At 34.2% G+C, this 23,163-nt stretch overlaps 1 protein-coding gene and 1 pseudogene across 14 annotated transcripts in view; one reads left to right on the top strand and one right to left on the bottom strand.

Annotated features, from left to right (window-relative positions):
* The window catches only part of N4BP2 (NEDD4 binding protein 2), an 83,891-nt gene that overhangs the window by 18,167 nt on the left and 42,561 nt on the right, over positions 1-23,163 (bottom strand). For 12 of the 14 annotated variants that reach the window (XR_012021411.1, XM_072806918.1, XM_072806924.1 and 9 more), the window contains 9 exons: positions 22,052-22,128; positions 15,960-16,115; positions 11,718-14,101; positions 11,031-11,116; positions 10,466-10,511; positions 9,016-9,212; positions 6,841-6,936; positions 6,174-6,292; positions 1,418-1,556 (listed from right to left, as the gene is read on the bottom strand). Coding sequence is in view for 12 of the 14 variants with exons in the window: in XM_072806918.1 (XP_072663019.1) it covers positions 1,418-1,556; positions 6,174-6,292; positions 6,841-6,936; positions 9,016-9,212; positions 10,466-10,511; positions 11,031-11,116; positions 11,718-14,101; positions 15,960-16,115; positions 22,052-22,128 (3,300 nt within the window). In the remaining 2 variants the exon portion in view is untranslated. Of the gene's footprint in view, positions 1-1,417; positions 1,557-6,173; positions 6,293-6,799; positions 6,937-9,015; positions 9,213-10,465; positions 10,512-11,030; positions 11,117-11,717; positions 14,102-15,959; positions 16,116-22,051; positions 22,129-23,163 lie in introns of all 14 variants that reach the window. The other 2 variants (XR_012021412.1, XM_072806906.1) reach the window with 2 other exon arrangements.
* On the top strand, positions 20,809-21,253 carry LOC140621688 (acylphosphatase-1 pseudogene; annotated as a pseudogene).

A 23,163-nucleotide genomic window follows, 5' to 3' on the forward strand; every position in this document is an offset into this window, starting at 1 on the left:
CCAGAATAAACATTTTTAAGAGGCAATTAGGTGGCTCGGTGGGTTAAGTATCAAACTCTTGATTTAGGCTCAGGTCATGATCTCAGGGTCATGAGATGGAGCCCCATGTAGGGCTCCACAATCAGTGGGGAATCCACTTGAGATTCTTTCCCTCTGCACCTCCCCAAACCCCGGCCCGACTCCTGCTTGCATGTGCGCATAGTCTCTCACAAATAAATAAATACATATATACATACATACATGTCTTAATGGGCAAAGAATACAAGCAAACATTTCTTCAAAGAAGATATACAAATAACCAATAAGCACATGATAAAGTGCTCAACATCACCAGTCATCAGAGAAACGCAAATCCAAATGACAATGAGATACTACTTCTTTATTAACCCATTTCTTTTATTTCCTGGTTCCTGATGCTTTGACATCTGGGTCCTTGCTACCCCCTGGAAAGACAGTACCCTCAACCCTGAGGTTGGCTAATTCCTAGAAATAGCAAACAACTCATCTGCTATGTAAACCAATCTAGAGCCCATAGTCTCAACCACTTCCTTTATAGGGTTCTCACTCTCAGGGCCACAATTCACGTTGCCTAATCACCCACACCAGACAGCAGAAAACCTGGGACAGTTTTACCCTCTGGTGCCTGCCGAGAATGTTCAAACTAGCCAATCCTAAACCCACTTGCCCTGCCTCACCCATTCCTCTCCACAGAAACCACAAAAAAGGCTGTGGCCACATTTCCCCTCTCCTCCCTCTGTCTCCTCACTGACTCTGGTGCTTCTGCATGTGGTCCTGGGTGGCAGGCCACACCTCCTGTTTCTAGAGATCTATGGAGTATAATAAATTTCCTCCTTCATGACATTTCCATGTCTCAGTATCTTAACATACCTGATTAAAACAAATCCCGGGTACCCTTAAGACAACTTCCACCCACTAGGGAGGCTATCATCAGAATTCAAACAAGGGTCAGAGACAATGTGGATAAATTGTAACCCTCATACATGGCTGGTGAGAACATGTTATAGCCACTTTGGGGAAAAAGTTTAGCAGTTTCTCAAATGGTTAAAAATTTCTGCCTACATATTTACACCCTAAAACCCATCATACTACCACCCCACTGCTACTCAATTAAGTCTCATACTCTACTGTAATAGAGCCTATACACAAAAAGTTACAGAAATTCAAGTGCTTGACATACACAATGATATTGAAGAAAAAAGCATGACCAACTATAAATTCACTATTTTGAGCAAACAGATATCCTAAATCAAATATATTATTGGTGGTTAAATTTCCAATCTGGTTAAAATGTGAGAAATAATCATTAAATTATATCAATAAACCAATTGTATTTTCATATACAATGATTTACCATTATAGTAAAAATAAGTAACTTTATACTTTTTTTTTTCTATACCTTTTTCTCCTTAGACTTCTGTGTAGTATGAGAAGTGACATTCTCATTTGGGTGAACAAACTCTTGCGCTACGACCGTTTTTACAGGGTCTCCTTCAAGAACACAGTTTAGAAACTGAACTGTGTGTTCTAATGAATAGCTGTAGAGAGTTACAAATATAATGTCACTTAAAAAAATAAAAGTTATATGGAAACATTAACATAAGCAATCCTTCAAACATTTTTAGAGAATGAAAAATTTGCTTACTTCTAAGTTTTATTTTTTTTCTAAGTTTTAAACATTGACATTATATGTTCTTTATGTATTTCAAAATCAAGAATGACCAGAAAGAAACTATTAAATAATAAACACTCAAAAACTAATTTTTGTAAATGAATGCGAAAAGTTATATATTGTTAATTAATTCATTTCCTGATCTTTTATTCCAGGTAGATTACCTACAACAAATCTTACTTTTAAACTCATCAGCTACACTTCTTAGGTCTCTTATTAGATTCACACATGGTTTCAGTTTCCTTAAACATCAAGCACAGACAATATATCTTTACACTGAAATTTCAGTTTTTATTTAAACCATAAGGTTCTAGTCAAAGAAATTCTAAGCAGGGACATAAAAAAGAAAAAGTAAAACACTATGTTACCTCTAACCCCTAATTATTCAGGCATATTTTCATGGTGATTCTATATAATATGTAACATCAAATTCTATAAATTGACAAAGACTTGAAACTCCTGTTCCAATTTCTAAAGGTACTCATTCCAAAGCAAATTATAAATGATTGTATACTGCTCATTATTTCAGGCTATTTATGCTTCTCATCTCTTCCATAACATGTATACTTAATGAAGAGCTGACCACAAAGGAATATTTATGAAATGTGATAAAAAGTTAACCAAAGTACTGTGATATTTTGCTATTCTTCAATTTAGTAAAGACAACTCTTGATGAGGAACCATTTTGGACTACCAAACTAGCCCTCTTATCTTGCTGCCTCAGATATGCTCAACAAATAGAAGTTCCTAGGGGCTAGAAGCTACCAGCAATTATCTATCCTAAATAGCCCTTAAAATCACAGGCTTGCTTACTCATGGGGCTGGAAAGCAGTGTACACCATTGGTGGGGTTAGAGGAGGATGGCCCCGGAAGATTACACCATAGGCATATATATAATCAGTAACTAAACCCCCCTACCCCCTACGCTTCTTACCAGGATGAAGGTGAACCTACTGCTAACTGAAAAAATTATCCACCTGCTGGCCAACAAATGGAGGCAACTGACCACCTACCTTGAAGGGGGCCTGGCTGACTCCCATCATTCTGGGCATCCCCAGGAAGGGACTCACTCAGTCCCAGAACTCTGGGTTGTTTCATATCAGGCCATCTTACACCAGGGTCCCCAGAAAAGAGAGTTGCCACGCCAGTGCCACTCCCCTAATCCCCTAATCTCCCCTTGGGAGATTTTAAACTTAATTCTAAGAAAAAAGCTGGTTAGGTAGCAAAAATAAATAGGCAAATATTTATTGGAATAATACCATTAAAAATTTGATTTAAGTGACATGTTTAGAATTCTACATACTTAGCAGAGAATATTCTTTTTCAAAGGCACATTCATGTAATAATTGTAAATCCTAAAAAGAACTCTTCCAGGTCACATTCTTCTACCTCAATACAACAAAACAAAATAAACAATAATTCTTACTCTTCCTCCATGAAGTCATCAAACCATTTAGAAAATTAAACACTCTTAAAATAAAATATATAAAAACTTTCGGGTAAAAGAGAAGATCAATCTGAATTAGAGATTATTTGAAAAATAATGAAAATGAAAATACTATTTATTCATCAAAACCAAAATATTATATATATCAAAAATGCTATACAAAGAAAAATTCATACCCTTAAATGTATTTGTTTAAATTAAAGACTGAAAGGAAAAAAACTAACCAAAGAGTTAAAAATACATCAACAAATTTTAGGAAAAAGGAAAAGGGGGCCTGGGCGGCTCAGTCTGTTAAGTGTCTGCCTTCAGCTCAGGTCATGATCCCAGGGTCCTGGAATAAAGCCCCACAATGGGCTCCCTGTTCAGTGGAGAGCCAGTGTCTCCCTCTACCTCTGCAGCTCCCATTTGTACTCTCTCTCCCCTTCTGTCAAATAAATAAATATTTTTAAAAAAAGAAAGAAAAAGGAACTATCAAAAACAGAAAGGAAAATGAATCACCAAAATTAAAGACAAAAATAAATGATTAGAGAACATAATATAGACTTTGATCAAAAAACCAAGAGCTTGTTCTTTTAAAAGGGCCAATCTGATAAAGAGCAAAACAGAGCACAGAGAAAAAAAACATCCGGAAAGGAAAAAGGGATACAACCAAATACAAAACAATGTTTTTAATTATCAAAGTATATTATATATAACAATAATAAACTTGAAAATTAAGGTAAAATTGATTTTTTAGCAAACTACCAGAAAAGGCTCATGAAAAAAACAATCTAAACAAAGTAATAACCTTAAAAAGACAGTGAAAGATTCTAAAGACCTTCTGTCTGAAAAGGCACAACTCCAGAACCTTCAAGTACTAATTTACTTAAACTTTCTTGAGCATAGAGAAAAATAGCAGTCTTTCCAGATTATTTTATTAAGACTAATGCCAAATAAAACCCTGAAACGAAATCTGACAAAGATAACCCAAGAACAGAAAATCATAGACCAATCTCACTTAATTGCTGCTGCAAAAATCATAAAATTAATTCCAACCCTGCATTTAAAGAAAAAAAAAAAATCAGGGGTGTCTGGCTGGCTCAATTGGTAGAGAATGTGACTCCTGATCTTGGGGTCCTGAATTCGAGGTCCATGTTAAATATAAAGATTACTTAAATAAATAAACTTTTTTTTTAAAAGAAACCATCAAAAACAAAAATCTGAAGGTAAAGGTTTTATTCTAGAAATCCACTATTATGATTGAAATACACTAATAAAAAAAAAGAAATACACTAATAAACTAAAAAAATCTGTAGTAGATTCTCAAGCGATTATAAAAAGGCACCTATTTAAAACTCTCTCGCTAAAATACAAATTTAAGAAACATGGAAGATTGAAATATATACTATTCAAACCAGAAGTATTCCAAACATGCCACACATCAAACACACTGTACCACTATGATAATTAAAACAATATAGTGGAAACCCAGAACCAAACATAGAGCTCAAAAGAACTGAAGTCTTTAAAAGAAAAATGTGTATTTTGGAAAAGAGCAAATAGTAGTGGTTATACTTTGTATGAGTGAGTAAAGATGATCTATTCATCCAGTTAATTATTTGGAAAAACAAGTTAAATCTCTACCTCATACCATACACATATAATTTAGAAAATTTTAAACTCATGGGTAAATGGGAAGTGCTAAATTAAAACTTTTTAACTATTAAAAATACTGAAGAAAACATTTTCATAATATTAGGGTAGGAGAGACTTCTTAAAATGACATTAAACTTGGAAACCATAAAGGAAATGATTTTCTGATAAAACACGTTAATAAAAACATGTATATGCCCGAAAAGACTAAACTAGGTTAAGTGATAAACATCAGTGTAGAAAAATAATTATAACCTATAGAAACAAAGACAACTACACATAATATATAGTGAGTTCTCACAAATATCAAAAGAAATACAAAGAAACAAACAGAAAACAGGCAAAAAGTAGTAAGTAGAAAAATTAATGAAAAAGTCTTAACTTTCCTAATAATCAAGAAATTTTAAACAATGAAATATTTTACCTATCAGGATGGCCAAAGTTTTAAAGATTCTTATTATCCAAGATGGGTTATACTATCAGTACATATAATTAATACAGAAAGTCCTTTAAAAAAAAAAAACTGGCATTAGCTGTAAATTTTTTTTTTTAATTTATTCATGAGACAGAGAGAGGCAGACACAAGCAGAGACAGAAGCAGACTCCATGCAGGGAGCCCGATGTGGGACTCCGATCCCAGGACTCCAGGATCATGTGCTGGGCCGAAGGCAGGCGCTTATTCACTGAACCACCCAGGCAGGCTTCCCTAGCTGTAAAACGTTTCAATGCATACACTCCAAACCAGCAATTTCACTTTAGGAACTAGCCTACAATAGTATTCATACATGTGTGCAAAAATGTATATTCAAGGAAGCTTAGTGCACCATGGTTTCAAGAAGCCCATAAAGAGGAGCATGTTCATTCAAATTACGGTACTTCTGGGGGAAAAGCATCTATCTATATAGGAATGGCAGCAGTGAAGGTTTTTTATGTGCCTTTTTTATTTTTGTAAAAAAGAAAAGTTGGAAAAGCTGAAGGGATACATTTTATTTCTGGATTTTTACAACAGAGATGACCATTATAATGGAAAACAAACAAAATAAATCTTTTTAAAAATCACTTTAAGGTTACTGTGGAATATTCTATGAACTTTAAAAAAAAAAAACTATTACTAAGTATGGACTAGAAAAATAAATACCAACAAAAAGCAGCATATAAAACCATCTATTTTTGGTGAAATACGTATTTATATATAGACACAAAAGCAAACAGGTACACACACAAGCACATACACACTAGCTGACTATGAACCAACTGCCCAAACCTGCTCACTTCCGATACTATGTACACTGCATTATGTCACTGCACTGACTTATAATATGCCTCTATGAATTATCAGAAAAATTAAAATGATACGTTTTCAATGACATCACAATAGAAACTACATATAATCCTATCACTCACTTGTGGTCCTTGAAAATGTCCACCAGAAAATTTTGGTTAATGGCTGGAAATATCTTAAAGAGCTGCTTCTCCTTTAGTTTAGTGGCACAATCTTTTTCAAACATAAGTGCCTCCCTTTTCTAAAACAAACAAAAGAGATAAAAATCATCCTTCAGACAGAATTCATAAAACTAATTACGCTGATCCAAAAGCATGGTTATTTTGTTGCAAAAAGATTAGTAATTTAAAAGCAATCACAGACTTTCTTCACTAATTAAAGACTGAAATTAGTAATATAAGTATTCTTGCACTATTTATTTATATCCCATTTTTTGCAAAGTATCTGAAGCTGTTAATTTATACATATATATACTCTCACATATACACACCCAGCACAGTCATATTACATAAAAAAGATAAAAATATATAAGCATATAAACAGGATATAAATAAATGAAGAAGTCAGAGTGGAGAAAATAAAAGTAAGAATATAGGAAAAAGCTAGCAAGTAAAATTAGTATATAAATGCATGCCACAAAATCCTGTACAATTGCTAAAGGTGGGCCACAAATTCAGTTCTGAGCTTCTTAGTGGCCAAAGCAAAGGGGGAAACAAAGATTCTCAGTGTCCATAAAATAAAAACAAACCAGTTGCTCAGGAGAAGTACAGCTTTTTCTGGTACTGAGACCTGAGAGAAATTTCTCCCATGGGTCCTCATAAAATGGACACTGTGTGATGCTGTGAACAACGTCCTCAAAAACATATTCTCCTCAATGGGCAGAAACTACAACGTACAAATAAGTTGCAAATTCAGGTTGACAGAAAATCTTAAAATTCACAATTTAAAAAATTTTCACAAACATTTACTCCAAAATAATTGCATGAGAACTGTCACTGATTGTTATTTTTTCACAAGTCATGATTGGATCTGTTTAAATTGCCAAACTAAAGAACTTTCCTAAAATGTGCTTTTTGAATTCTAACCTAGGATTATGGTAAACATTTTTAGTGATTGCTAACTCTAAGACAATTTGTTGACATTGTGATATAAGTACATAATATTTTTGTTTGCAACAAAGATGCTAATTATTTGAAGAATAACTTCCTATAAAATTTCAAAGGTGACTCAAAAATATAAAAATCATAATAATCTAGAACAACCATAAAACAATTGTTGCTTTTGAAGCCTAACATATTTAGATCATTTGTAACACCAAACAATAAAAGAGGATCCACAATAGGTGACAATCTGACCAGTAGAAGAGCCTGGTAAAGCTGAACACGTCACAAGAGTAAATAATAGAAACAAGCCACCTCAAGAATTAAAGATATTTCATGATAAGCATTATAATCTGAACTTACTAAAACTTCAGTGATCAGATTTACTAGCACTCTACAAGGTCAAAGAGTTTCTAAACCACAAATTTTAAGGTCTCATCAATAAACTGAAAACTTACAATCTTAACCATCTTATAATTATTCTACTCATATATTATGCCTAATGTTTATTTTATATTCTTTGCTTAAAAAAATACAAAGTGTATTTCTCCTCTGGAGACAAAGAGTGAAGAGAAAGCATCAAGAAATTTTCTTACTGAAGTTCTACCTAAGGAGAAGTATCCTTAGGACCAAAATAACTTCTATTACCTAACCCATAGAAAAATAAGCAAAAATCACTGATAGAAAAAAAATGAATTAAGTTGGGAAGTCAAAGATACTCATCTGTTCACTATTACACTGAGAGATTAAAAGGCAGATTAAAACCACAAAGATAAGTTTCAGAGTTTCAGTAGTAAAAAATGGCATTTCAACAAAAGTTGTCACATCATTTGGACATAAGTTCTAAGTTTCCTTATTTTTTTAAGAAAATGCATTTCTCTGATTTATTACGCATATAAATGAAGAGGATATCTGAAACAACACTACATTGTAAGACCCTACCCAAAGAGACTGTTCTTGGATTATGTAAACATGGTAATAGTAGCATTACCATTAGTAGCATTATTTCCAATGGTAAAATGGTAGCATTATTTCCAATTTAATTAATAAGATAACTGGGGAAAATAAGTATGAACATGGAGGAATCTCATCATTCTTCCTATGTCCCAATTCTATGTATTTCAGCCAAATATACAGGTGCTCCTTTGAGTAGTCAAATGAGTAAGAAAGTAAAATGTTTAAGATCACCATCTAAAAATTATTTCTTCTCTTTGAGAATTGTACTAAATAACCTCCTGGTCTTTTCCTTTTTGATTCTGAAATTCTGATACTAACATTCAGAATTCCAAAAAAGGCTAAGAAGTAATGCAAAAGAAACCAAATTGACTTACACCTTCACAAAATTTGTTATGGTGAATAAGGAACAAAAATAAAGTTCAAAATAAAGTTTCTGTTTGAACTGTCTGAAAAGTTAGAAAAAGAAGAGTATTTAATTTTTTAATTCAAATTCATAAGTTTTTAAATTTTTCTCTAAAAATTTTGTTTTGGGGTGCCTGGGTAGCTCAGTCAGTTAAGCAACCGACTCTTGGTCTCCAACTCAGGTCTTGATCTCAGGCTCATGAGTTCAAGACCTGAATTGGGTTTCATGCAGCCTACTTGAAAAAAAAATTGTTTTGAGGTTGGATATTTCTTTAATAGCAAGACAGACATTTCTTTTTACTAATTTATTAATAAAGTTATCTTTAAATGAAAGATTTCATTCATGTTTTTCAAGAATTAAAAAATTTACAGAGATAAATGCTAAAAGTTAAAAAACATATACAGCCCAATCTCCTGAAATACAGAATCAAATGAAAATCACAAAGTAAACATACAATCAACCTAGAGTCAGAGACAAAGGCTTAATAGTTATACTAACTCATACCAAATCATGTTTTTCCTGTAAGGCAATTTCTTCTGACATTATTTCTCTGAGTGAGACTTTTTTAGTTTGAGCGTTCCAATGATCCAATAAGGGTAGCATTTCAGGTGCTGCTAAAGTCTTCAGTAATTTTTTGCCTGTTTTCTGAGATGATTTTTGTTCTGGATTATCAAGACCAATATGCCCAACCAGGGAAGGATCTACAAAAGCAGCACAAATAGTATCAGGCCCTCAACATAAACATACAAATTAAACATTACTCATTCTGTTACAACTATGTCAGAAAGACCAAAGAAACATGATTTTTTTATTTCTTGCTTATAACTCTGATGTTTCAAGAGATGTCTTCACATAATTATAAGCAAGAAATATGTATAAAAGTAGGAATATTACAATGAGCAGGATATCATTGTAAATCAACTCCATGCTTCCCACTCTTTTTTAAACCACATTGATTGACACAGAAAGAACAACACACGCATACACTGGTAAACAAAGGGAACTGCAGCCAGGTGGAAGCAACCAGCTAGAGCAGTTCTGCTCAGCCTTGCTCAGCCACTGCAAGGACTGAAAGGATCAATATTTTGGCAAACCCATAACCCATTAGAGGCACACAACAAATATTGAACAAATGATATTCAACATAAGGAAAAAACTGGACATTCTAAGAAATTCATAAACGCAAGATTTAATGTATAGTATTTCAGCATCTCTAAGGGCTATCGCACATTCTGATATATTCCTTTGCTTTCCCAGAGAGTGAAGAAACAGCAGATACTGCCATCCACATAACACTGATACCCTTTCAGCACCTCTAGCTCTCAAATTGCTTTAGCTCTTAAAGCTGCAACTTAAGTATACCCCAAGAATCTTCAACCTGGAGTCCTGGTGTGGAGTGGACAAGAGTCACGTGAAGGAAACATGCACAAAAGGAGGCCCCTGTTAACAGCTCTGCCACCCTGCACTAATCACTGAGGACAATGCTATCTAAGATGTCTTGGAATCAAATATTTCAATTTGACTGATGTTCCAAAAGCAAACTGACTTTTGTGCTCTAATAAAATTAACACCAATAAAATTTTTGAATAACCAAGTAACAGCTGAATGATGCTCTCAAACAATCAAATGAACATTTTACTGTTCTCAAACCAGAACAAGTTTTCTTTCCTTCAAAGCAAAATCTTAAAAAGGAAACACCTTGATTATATGTATTAGAGTACACCTAGGGTCTTCCACTGCACTCATAAAAGTTAATCATAGGTGCTTTTCAGTTCTTCTAATCTTATGTCAATATTAAATGTTAAATATTTTAAAAGAACTTTTATTTGCAAATCAGAATTCCTGGGTAACATACTTAGTGGAAGTACATTTAATAATGAGTTAAAATTCATACACATACACCAAATTTAAACATCATGACAAGAACATCAGAAATAAAAAATATATGCTTTACCTTGCATAAACTTGCCACAGGATACCTCTTCTTGTCTTTGTCGCTCCTAAACACAAATATAGGACAGGGGATTGGCAAAGGAGGGTATATTAAAAAACAAGGTTATACTATTTTTCTCTAGAAATCAGTTTTCGTTGTAAAACTATCAATCATTCTTGCTAAATCTAAGTAAAACAATAAAATCAGATGAGTAGGAAATATGACTACATCAATATATTTTTTCTACTTATAGAGCTCTTAGGCTGTAATTTTAGAATGTTTTTGAAATTTAATCAATCAGCACTGCAAGTCTTTAGAGAATAAAAAACTACTTATGATTTTTCTCTTAAAAAAAGGCCATCAATATATGGAGCTCCATCATTAGTTATAGAATTTGGCCAGTTTGGAAATAATCTAAAATACTGGAAAGAGAAAAAAATATAGTATCAGTAACCTGCTTACTAGTAAAAGTTCATTCTCAAAGTCAAAATTCAATACACTTCTTTCATACAACAGATTTTATTAAGAGCAAAGGTGAACACAAAAGGAGCTCTTCAAAAAAAAAAAAAAAAAAAAGCCTACCAACCATTATAGATTCTTTCCATTTCTCATGAATCACTTTAGCCAGATTCAGATCTATATGAACCACACAATCCTCAACTGTTAGAGACCCTTGTGAGGAAAAAAGAAAAAAGAAAATATAATCATTACTCATTATACATTTTCAGAAAACATACTGAACCAACTTATAACCATTTGTATTATTAATTACTATGTTTCTAGTTCTAAATATCTTGGAATATTTTTGTTTATGTAGTATGTCACTTTTTTCACACTTCTTGGCATGTGTAATTATATACAGTTCTTCATATATTTAAGGTATTTATGCCCATTAGTCTAAATGTATATATTCATTTCCATTAGTCAAGACTTTTTAAGTGTGTTCTAAGAAATTAAATTAATCTTGCCTTAAGTATATCTGGAGGAGCACCACAGATTCAAAAAGGTTCATCTGTGCAAATAAGTATGAGGTAAATACCACAGGAAACTTTCAACATATGCATGGGATGAACACAAACTCCATATAAATATTATTTCTTTAAATTACATTTAAAAAAATCCTCTACAAAAAAAATGTGTCAAAAATAAGGTAGGCAACACAAATTCCTTTTCATTTAACATATGACATTATTTTAAAATTATGACAGAACCCTAAATCTGTAGCCTATTCACACAAAGACACATATATATAGGTAATCTGTTTTTTCTTTACCTGAATCAATACCAACAGGGCCAAATAATTCATTGAGCTGAAAAGCCAGCTCAGGGGGTAATGCCAATTCCAGACAGTCTATGGTCAGTGATTTGGCCATCACTGGCATGGGATTCAACGTCTCAGTTTTATCTTCTTCACTAACTTCAGCTGAGAAAGTACTCTCAGCCATTAGAATTTTTTCCATTTCCTGTTCATCTTCATTCATAAATTCTTCAGTGTTTGGAAATCTCATATAATCCTTTGGAAGATTTTCATTTTTCTTTATTTCAAGAGAGTCAGTAAAGTCAAGTTCTTCATTTAATTCAAGATTTGAAGTGCTTGATACAGAGTTTAAAATATCAGACAAATTCAAAGAAGAATGTATACTGTCTCCAATCTCCGTGGCTTCTAGATTCTTCTCCATTTCACTCATATCTTTAGCAAGAGTTGGTTTTAGAGTACCTGGGAAAGACTGCTTAATGTTATATAGACCTGGAAGTTCTACCTGACTACTGGGAAGTACTTCATTATTATTCTTTAGATCTAGAGTGGCATTAGGAAATAAACCTGTTATTAACACAGGTTTTTCAGTAGTTATAGCTCTTATTTCTGCCTGCTCTGAGTTTCCCTCTTCTGAATCACAGGTAGATTGTACATCAGGGTTATTAACAGCAGTGCCATGGCTAAATTCTGGCACAGAACTAGAATCTTCCAAAGTTCCTCTTTGACTAATAATTTCCTTCAAATTTAATCCCAGAGAAAATGGCCCAATTTGTGCTTCATCGTACGATTTTTGGATATTCTCAAATTCAGTATCCTCACATAATTTTGTTTCAGAATCCAACAAGAGACTTGTGGCCCAAATAATATCTTTGTTACACCTCTCATATAAGTCCTTTAGGGCTTCTAATGAAAAGGACCCAAAGAGTTTACAAAGAATATTAAGATTTTCAGATTCATCAGCACTGGTAAGCTCACTTTCTTCAACATACGTGCTCTTATCATACATTACCCTATATGGAATTGTTTCTTGAACATCTAACTTTGTGTTAATATTGAAAGCTTTTGGTTTAAATCCATCTAATTGTCCTGTTAACACTCTCACAGAATCTGAAACATTAATTTTATTCTTTTCTATTTTCCATAAGAGAGCAAAATCCTGTGGTTCAGTCTGGGTACACATGCCTTCTTCTATTCCAGGGACTGTATTAGGTTTTCCTTCTGGAAATTCAACGGAAGTTTGTGGTCCTACTACTCCAGGAAAAGTTGGCCCACTGTTGGTACTAGTGAGAGACGATGTGTGCTGTCTATGAATCTTTTTACTTGGACAAGTCTTATTCTCACAGGTCACTTTATTGGGTAGTGTTTCAGAACTCCCTAGAGTGGAGCTACCCAGGGTTTTTAATTCTTCAGGGCTTGTGCCCCAACAACAGGTCTCATGTGCTATGTAGAAGGCTATTTCATTCATACTGTCATTAGTTCCAAATTCTAGGTTGGGTTCCTTTAAACCATCCTTTGGCATTCTTGACCTGTGCTCTCTCTGAGCTAAGGAATCAGATGAAGGCCAGTCACCCACAATGTTAAATGACTGTTTTTCAGTATCTTTATACGTATCATATTGACAGGAATTGAAAGATTCTGAAGCATCATCATACTGTGACTTCTTGTCATCCTCTGTACTTTCATTTGGAGATTCTCGTTGCTGGATATGATCTATATTTGCAGATAGAGTATTATCTAATACTTTGCGTGACTGAGGGCGATTATATTTTTTGTCACTTTGTATAGATGAAGCTTTTTCAGTTTTTCGGTTCCTTTTGGCCCTCTGACCAATAGTCTTATCAACTGGCCAGTCACCGACAAAATTTGATAGCTCATGTCTTGGGAACTTTTCCAAAGTTGACTTGCTTTTTTGTTTTCCAAAGGCTTTTTTCTTTACTGTGGCTCTTTCTTCTAATGTTTCACCAGGTGAAGATTTTTCATTTTGAAATGGCACAGTATCTGAAAGATCATAGTCTTCTTGATTATTTTCACCACAGCAAGTACTCGGTGACATTCTCTCTACAAAACTATCTGCATCAGTTTTACTATACTCTTTTTCAGAAGCCAGTTCTACTTGCTCTTCTCTTTTACTTTCTGTGGCTTGTACTTTGCTTTCAGAATCAGAAAAATACACGTCTGAAACTTCCTGAATAAAAGCACTCTGATTCTGAGAATTCGTAACACTTATTTCTGTTCTTCCTTTGTTTAAATCTCCATTAGAGAGATATGTAACATTCTCAGGTAATATAGTTTCTTTGGCCACTTCAAGTTTCTTCTCTTCAGTTAACTCTAGATGCTTCAAAGATGAGGATAAAATATTTTCTTCTTTTTCAGAGGTAACATCTTCATTGTCTCTTGGGCTGTAAGATTTTTTTTAAAGTATTATAAGGAAGTCTCTTAATGTGGTCATTAACATTATGATTTAAAGAAGCATTCAACTGAAAGACAAGGCACTTAACATTCATTCTAAAACTTCTATAAATAAACTACATTAAATTACAAAAGCTCATCTGATCTTTACCTAGTACATTAGAACACTTTATTGTAACCCCAACACCTAACACAATGCTTGGCATGTAGGAAGCAAACTTTTTTCAAATTAAATAATAAGCATGAGATTTTCAGTTAAGGTGTTCATGTGCATTAAATATTAAAGTTAAGAATCTAAATTTGTTCCTAGAGGGGACACCAGCTCCATGGTTTCTTTCAAAAGTATTTAATATATATGCCTTTATAACACTTGTCATTTGCTACAGAGGAAAATGCTTAAGCTTCATTTACAAAGTGACAAAGAGTCAACATGATGTGCACAACTAAAAGAAATGAAACAAAGGGAGGAGAGCTGTCATTTGAAATGTCAACTGTTAAATTTTTTAAAACCATCCTCAATGTTAACCTCAGACTTAAAGCACTTTTGCCTAATCATTACACTTTTAATTTCAGTGCTTTTCCTTAAGTCAACTGATCAACTCCTCTTCCTTTCTCTCTTTTTAGAGGGGGAGGGAGGAACGAAGGGAAAGGGAGAGAGAATTCTCAAGCAGTCAGCTAAGCTCAGAGGCAGGGCTCAATCTCACAACCCTGGGATCAGGACCTGAGTAGAAATCAAGAGTCAGACACTTAGCCAACTGAGCCTCTTTCTTTCTTTTCTTTCTTTCTTTCTTTCTTTCTTTCTTTCTTTCTCTTTCTTCCTTTCCTTTCCTTTCCTTTCCTTTCCTTCCCTTTCCCTTTCCCTTTCCCTTTCCCTTTCCCTTTCCCCTCTCCCTTTCCCCTTTCCTTTCCTTTCCTTTCCTTTCCTTTCTTTTTCTTCCAGGAGTTCTCGAAGTCCCAACTCTCCCATGAAGCCTTCCTCAATGAAATCACATCTAACACTGAGTTTTCTATATGCCAGATGCTATTCTGTCTCGTTAGAGTATTAATTCATGATCCTTATGGGATTCTTAAGAGCAAAGTGTTATTGCCATTTTAGAAATGAAGAGCTGAGTATAGAGACACTCTCTAATTTGTCAAAGATTACAAAGCCAGAAACTCATAGCTCAGGAGCACATGCTCTATCTAAACCACTTTGCAACACTGCTCTTCAATAAAAGAGCATTTATGAATTTTCTCTTCCCAACTCCTTTTTAACAGAGCCTCAACCACCATTCCTTATCAACAAAAAGTGTGGGCAATTTAGACTTCTACCTTATATTTAAGGCTATTCCTTAACTCACCTATCTATTCAATTGTTCATATATCCTAAATGTTTAATAGAATCAGTACTATGCTGGACTGCAAACTTTCAAAAGGCTATGACTTGTATTACTTAGTCAGGGTATACCATAAATAATTAATTTTGAAAGAGTATTTTTACAAATACCTATAGAAATTAAGAAGTGATGTAACTATATATAAAATAACAATAGGCAATAACAGATAAATACTGGAATAGCAGGCAGTTACATAAAGAAGGCAGGAGTATTCACAGTATAAACATGGACTCACAAAACCCTGAGGACAATGTAAAAACTCCCATGTCATTGCATATATACCTTCAGTTCTCTTGCTAACCATATACACCTTGCTGTAGGTAAAACTATATCTAAGCTCTATAAATAATATACATCTACTTTTATTTTTAAAGTTATTTGGCAGTGATTTCACAAGCTCCAAAATTATTCCTTTTAATTCTTTTAAATTATATTTCAAACTGAATTTTTGTACACAGGAACTTTAACCTACCTAGTATTTCTGTCCTCACAAGAATATGCACACAACGCAACACGTTCAATTTTCTCTGGAACTGAAGAACTCATAATTATTGGCACTGAAACAAAACGCTGATAATGTTCCAACATTCTTGTTATTTTTTCTTTGCTTACCCCATGAATATTACGCCTAAAAGTTTCGGGGGAGAAAAAAATAGAAGAAATATCGGTAATTAAGTTTTTTTTAGGACTGGAACATGAAATGTCAAAAAAAATGATATTTCTAATACGTAAAAATATCTAAGCTGGTTTATTACAACACAATATATACTGTTGATGCTAATTTCATCTTATTCAAGAGGTCTTAAATTACCATTTCTTTAATAATTCCACACAATCTTTTCCAATCATTTATCAACTTGGAAAAAACCAGCAGATCCAAATAACTTTAAAAGAAGTTATTCCCAAACTCTGCAAAAAACATTTCATAAGAATATGACCATCACTTTAAGACTAATTATTAACAAGTAAAAAAAATCCCGCTACAGTCTTCTACTTATGCCACTATGGCAGACTAGAGTTCCAAAGGGCCCTCCTGTTAAAATAAAACTGGATTCCAAGTCAATTATAGCAAACTTATGTTTTAATACAGTTTAAGTTCAAGCAAAGGAAAAAAATTGCTGGTATTTGAAGTCTCTGGATGTCTTAATATGAAATTTATTACATTTGTGCTCTCACTCGTGGTAGCTTCTTTGTGGGTTTTGTTTATGAACTCATATTTAGTTGAACCTAATATATAAGAATCCTTAGGCCTTAAACTGGGGGTGCTTTCCTTCATACCTCATGTGGATTTGCATCTGCCAGGAGGCCAGATGGTATGCTTCAGTCCCTCAAGGATCTTGTCTTAATGAAAACATCTCAGTTGCAACATTCCTTCCTTGGGTTGGATCCAAGGCTTAATATCTGGATCCCAGGGCTAATATTAGTATTTGCCACCTGGGCAAATCTGGCTTTCATATTTACCTACCTCAATCTTGTCTGGTTTCAGATCACAGAGAAGCAAAGAGATAGAAAATATGAAAGAGAAGTTAAGAGACATAGACATAGAGGACAGAGCAAAAAGGTAGTATACATCTAATCCAAGTCCCAGAAAGACAGTTCATGAGACAGAAGCAATTTAAAGAAAAATGGCTGAGATTTTCCAGAATTGATCGAAGATATCAATCCCCTGATCTCAGAAGCCCAACAAATTCCAAACAAGATACATAACAAGAAATCCACTAGAAACATGGTACTGAAATAGTAGTCATACACGAAAGATGAAGAGAGGATATTAAAAGCTGCCAGAAATTAAAGGGAAAAAATACCTAGTTATCTACAAAGAAATGAAGTATTAGAATTACAGCTGACTTAACAATAATGGAAGTCAAAAGAGAATTAAATGTTATCTTCAATAACAGAAACTGTCAATCTAGAATATATACACCCAGTGAAAATATCTTACAAGAAGGAAAGCAATAAAAGAATTTTAAGATTTAAAAAAAAAAAAAGGAGTTTGATATGAATCAGAACTACACTGTAAAGAAAATCCTAAAAGATAAATGTCAGACAGAAGGAAATTTCCAGATGAAATATCTATGATAAAAGAAAAGTTAAGCACAAAGCAATCTCTATATGAGTGAAAACACACACTGTACATCCTGGACAATCATAATCATAGCATGTAAGTTGGAAAGGAGGTTAAGTATCAGAGTTAAAATGTTTGAAGGAAGGCTAAGAAAATGGTTTGACTTTAAAGTTTGCATGATCAAAGTTTTAATGTAATCACTAAAAGGATAAAAATAGCATATACCATTTCCAAATTAAAAGAAAAAAATGAGAAAGTCTGCATTCAGTGAAAAAAATCCAAAATAAGGCATGATAAAAAGGGGAAAAATCAAATATAGTTATCTGTGATAGGAGAAAAATAATCACAGGAAAGGTGAGATAAAGAGAAAGTAGAGCAAGACAGTAAGAAGCAAGACCAATTATATGAATAACCAAAAAAGAATTACGCTTAGGAATGAAAAGGCAAAGATGGACAGAGAGGATTTTTCAAAACCCAGTCATATTGGTTATAAGAGATACACCTAAGGCAGCCCGGGTGGCTCAGTGGTTTAGCACCGCCTGCAGCCCAGGGCGTGATCCTGGAGACCTGGGATCGAGTCCCACATCAGGGTCCCTGTGTGGAGCCTGCTTCTCCCTCTGCCTGTGTCTCTGCCTCTCTCTCTCTCTCTCTCTGTGTCTCTCATGAATAAATAGATAAAATCATTAAAAAATAAAAAAGAGAGATACGCCTAAATGTAAAGACACAGAAAAGTGAAAAGTAAAAGTATGAAAAAAAGAAGTAACACTCAAATCCTAAAAGGAAACTGGTATAGTTCTATTAATATTAGACAAATTAGATTTCATATTAAAAATTAATATTAAGGATAAAAGAAAGTCACTTGCCAAAGATAAAAGGTTCAATTAGACAGATACAAAACCTTTAAGCTTATAAGCACATCAAAAAATATCCTCAGGATACATAAAGTGAAAATAGGCAGATTTATAAGAAACTGACATACTCAACATAATAGAAGGAGGTTTCAACACATGCCTCTCATACAGATTTCCTCATTCCTGTCTTAAGCACTAATCTAATCAAGCAAATTTTTTAAAAGGTAAAGCTATAGAAGATGTAACCAACAGAATAAACATGATTTATATATAACTACTATACATCTTTATCAAGCAAACATGAAACATTTATTAAAAATGACAATGAGGGATCCCTGGGTGGCGCAGCGGTTTGGCGCCTGCCTTTGGCCCAGGGCGCGATCCTGGAGACCCGGGATCGAATCCCACGTCGGGCTCCCGGTGCATGGAGCCTGCTTCTCCCTCTGCCTGTGTCTCTGCCTCTCTCTCTCTCTCTGTGACTATCATAAATAAATAAAAATTAAAAAAAATAAAAAAAAATAAAAAAAAATAAAAAAAATAAAAAAATAAAAATGACAATGAACTAGGCCATAAAATATATCTTTTAAAATATCAGAGAATTAGTATCACACAAATGGCAAAATCTTAACTACTACAGTTAGGTTGAAAATGAATCTCTTAAAAAATAAAATTTAAACACCATCTGTTCACAAATTTAAAAACATAGTTTTAAATAACCCAAGGGTTAAAAGGTAAAATCAACCATAATGCAAATTAGAGGATAAATGATAAAAAGAAAGTATGATATATTAATATTATATATTAAAATTCTAGGAGCATCTAATTTATAGCATCAAATGCTCATGTAAGAAAATAGCCTAGGGGATCCCTGGGTGGCGCAGCAGTTTAGAGCCTGCCTTCTGCTCAGGGCGTGATTCTGGAGACCCAGGATCGAGTCCCACATCAGGCTCCCTGCATGGAGCCTGCTTTTCTCCCTCTGCCTGTGTCTCTGCCTCTCTCTCTCTCTCTCTCTCTCTCTCTGTATGAGTCTCTCATGAATAAATAAATAAAACCTTAAAAAAAAAAAAAAGAAGAAGAAAATAGCCTAAACCTTCAGGTGAAACCTTATAAAAAATAACAGAATAGGGATGCCTGGGTGGCTCAGCAGTTGAGCGTCTGTCAGCATGGGGCATGATCCCTGGGATCAAGTGCCATATCAGGCTCTTCACAGGGAGCCTGCTTCTCCCTCTGCTACGTCTCTACCTCTCTCTGTGTCTCTCATGAATAAATAAATAAAACCTTTAAAAAAAAAAAAACAGAATAAACAAAGCAAAATAGATTTTTTTTAAAGGCAAAGAAAGTAGAATAAAAAAGAAGCAAAAATGGGGATCCCTGGGTGGCGCAGCGGTTTGGCGCCTGCGTTTGGCCCAGGGCGCGATCCTGGAGAGCCGGGATCGAATCCCACGTCGGGCTCCCGGTGCATGGAGCCTGCTTCTCCCTCTGCCTGTGTCTCAGCCTCTCTCCTCTCTCTGTGTGACTATCATAAATAAATTAAAAATTTTTTTAAAAAATTAAAAAAAAAGAAGCAAAAATGAACTGAATATAAAACAAACTTATAATGGAAAGATCAAAGGAGCAAAGAAATGTTTATTTGAAAAAGCTAATAAAAAAATCTGATCTTTGGTGAGAATAATCAAGAAAAAAAGAAGGAAGATACACATAAACGTATTCAGATTAAAAAGGGGAACTTAAGTATGGATGCAACAAAGATGTAAATGGTTAAGTGAATACTATAATTGTTTTAATAAAGTCTTAATAAATTTGGAAACTTAGGTGTAATGGACAAACTCCAACTGAAACTTCTCACAAAGAAAACACCAGGTCCAAGGTTTCCTAAGTAAGTTCTATCAAATATCCAAACCTACATAAACTCAGAAAAGAGAAAAAGAAGAAATACTTCCCAATTACTTTTACCAACCTAAAACTATGATACCAAAGCCAGGCAAGAAAGGGCAAGAAAGAAAAAAAACTACTGGTCAACCTCCCTCAATTATACAGAGGCAAAAATCCTAAGCAAAATATTGGGAGGAAAAATCTAGTAATGTATCAAAAACATATAAAATGGAATGAGGTGCTGATACATGCTCCAACATGGATGAACCTTGAAACATGATGCTAAGTGAAAGAATCCAGACACAAAAGGCCACAAATTATATGACTCCATTTATATGCAATGTCCAGAAGAGACAAATCCGTAGAGACAGAAAAGCAAACTAGCGGTTGCCAAAGGAAAGGGAGAATTGGGAGTGACCAAAAACTGGTATGGGGTTTCTTTCTGAGCTGATGGAAATATACACTAATAAGATAGGGGTGATGGTTGCACAATATAATGAATATACTAAAATTAGGTTGTCCTTTAGTTAGCATTGAAATTAGCTAAAATGGGCCGAGGCTACCCTGCAGTGGGAACCGTGGGTGTGCTGGTCGGCTGTGCTGTCCCGAACGCCCGAGAGGAGGCCGAGGAGGGTGTGGGCATGAACATGGCAGAAGGGGACACCCTGATATCAGTGGATTATGAAATTTTTGGGAAGGTCCAAGGGGTGTTTTTCCACAAGTACACTCAGGCTGAGGGTAAAAAGCTGGGATTGGTTGGCTGGGTCCAGAACACTGACCAGGGCACAGTGCAAGGACAATTGCAAGATCCCATCTCCAAAGTGCATCTTATGCAGGAATGGCTTGAAACAAAAGGAAGTCCCAAATCACACATCGACAGAGCAAACTTCAGGAATGAGAAGGTCATCTTCAAGTTGGATTACTCAGATTTCCAAATTGTGAAATAATGTCCTGAATTTAAACTTTCTAAAATAAACTCACTGGCTTTGTTTTTATTGTTATTATAGAATTAGTCTGTGTTTAGTATTAGAATGGGTCAGTAAGTTATGTTAGTGTAGGTATTTGAATATTACTGTATAATATATATATGATAGATGACAACTCTACACAGTTCTAAATAAATAAAACTACACTAGAACCTTCAAAAAAAAAAAAAAAAAGAATGACCAAGAAGAAAATACCAACCAAAATCAAGTTAGGAAAAAAAAAAAAAAAAATATCAAGTTAGGGTTATCCCTAAGGGAATACAAAGCACAAAGCAAAATACATTGTGTGTCCATGTCCTAAGTAACACTTTCATGTAAGTCAAACAATCATATTAAAAAGTATAACCTTTGGGAGAAGGGCAAGGAAGGGGGAGGGTTGTACAATACCCGCACAGCTGGACATTTGCTACCTTTTCCACCTACAGTTTTCTCACTTCCTTTCAGTATTCTCAGTCACTAGGCAACTACAATGATTTTGTTCCTCCCAGTAATACATGGTTCAGGTATGCCAAACCCCAGAGTCTGTTCTAATTTCAGATATTGACATTATACTATTAGTTAGTAATAAAGTACTGACTATATAAGACAATTGGAATTTTTCTATTTCAGTATTAAGAACAAAAAGATACAAACTCTTCATAAATTGAAAAAGGTCTACAAGAAATACAAAATTTGTTAACATTGCAATCTAATCCATTTTGTTTCATTATTTATAGGGAGAAAAAATCTAGATGAACTTTCTATCACTGCCATAAAATTAAAAACATGTTAGATAGTCTTTAAATTTTACCTCGCAAGTTCCTTTGGTTTGAATTTCCACCACGTGTCCGGTTCCCGGAAAAGGACTTTATATTTATGTTTTTGAGACTACATACAAAAAAGACAAATGTATTTAAAAATAATACTTTCATGAAATTAAATGCATTGTTTCCAAACACACAGCATGTTAAAACTGAAAGAATCTAAAAGATTATCTAATTGTCATGAGTTTGTTAAACTGGCAAAAGGTACAATCTCTTTGACCCAGCAATTAATTTCCAGAAAGCTAGGCTACTAAAATAATTATTTAAGAGTGTAAATACACACACATATTCACACACACACAGGATATCCAGTTCACCATTATTCTTTATAGCAAAAGAAGATAACACAGTGACTATAAATATGCAACTGGCTAATAAATGAAGGTACAACCATACAATGCAAATACAGCAATTTAAAAAATGCTGTATGTGCTAATGAGAAAAGGTCCCAATATAAACTGTTAAGAAAGTAGGATACAGAATTTCCACTTGGGTAAAAAAGAATTATTCACACATTTTTACATGTATCGAAAACTTCTAGAAAGAGTCTCAAAAATATTGTTAAAAGCATCTACCTTGAGGCCGTAGGGCTTTTTAGCATTCTTTTTTATAATTTGGATACCATACATGTACTACTTTTATAACTTTAAAACTATTTTAGGGACGCCTGGGAAACTCTGTGGTTTAGCATCTACCTTTGGCTCAGGGCATGATCCCAGGTCCTGGGATTGAGTCCCACATCAGGCTCCCTGCATGAGCCTGCTTCTCCCTCTGCCTCTGTCTCTGCCTCTCACTCCAGGTCTCTCATGAATAAATAAACTAAATCTTTAAAAAAAAAAAAAAAAAAAAAACCTATTTTAAATAATAGCTTATTCTATTTTTCAAACCTCTAATATGGCTATAATCTAAGAGCCATGCCCTACGCTTGTATACTAGATCCATCTCCTCTCTCTACCTCAAGGGTAACTGAGTTTAGCAACTGGCTCCTCTTTCTGAGGTGGCATTAATTCCACACACACCCTCCTTGAATCAGTCTCATCACATTCAGTTATTTCTCCCACCTTATTCTTAATCTCCTTCCCCTGGCCAGTGATCTCCC

Source organism: Canis lupus, chromosome 2, assembly GCF_048164855.1.
Source record: "Canis lupus baileyi chromosome 2, mCanLup2.hap1, whole genome shotgun sequence".
NCBI lineage: Eukaryota > Metazoa > Chordata > Mammalia > Carnivora > Canidae > Canis > Canis lupus.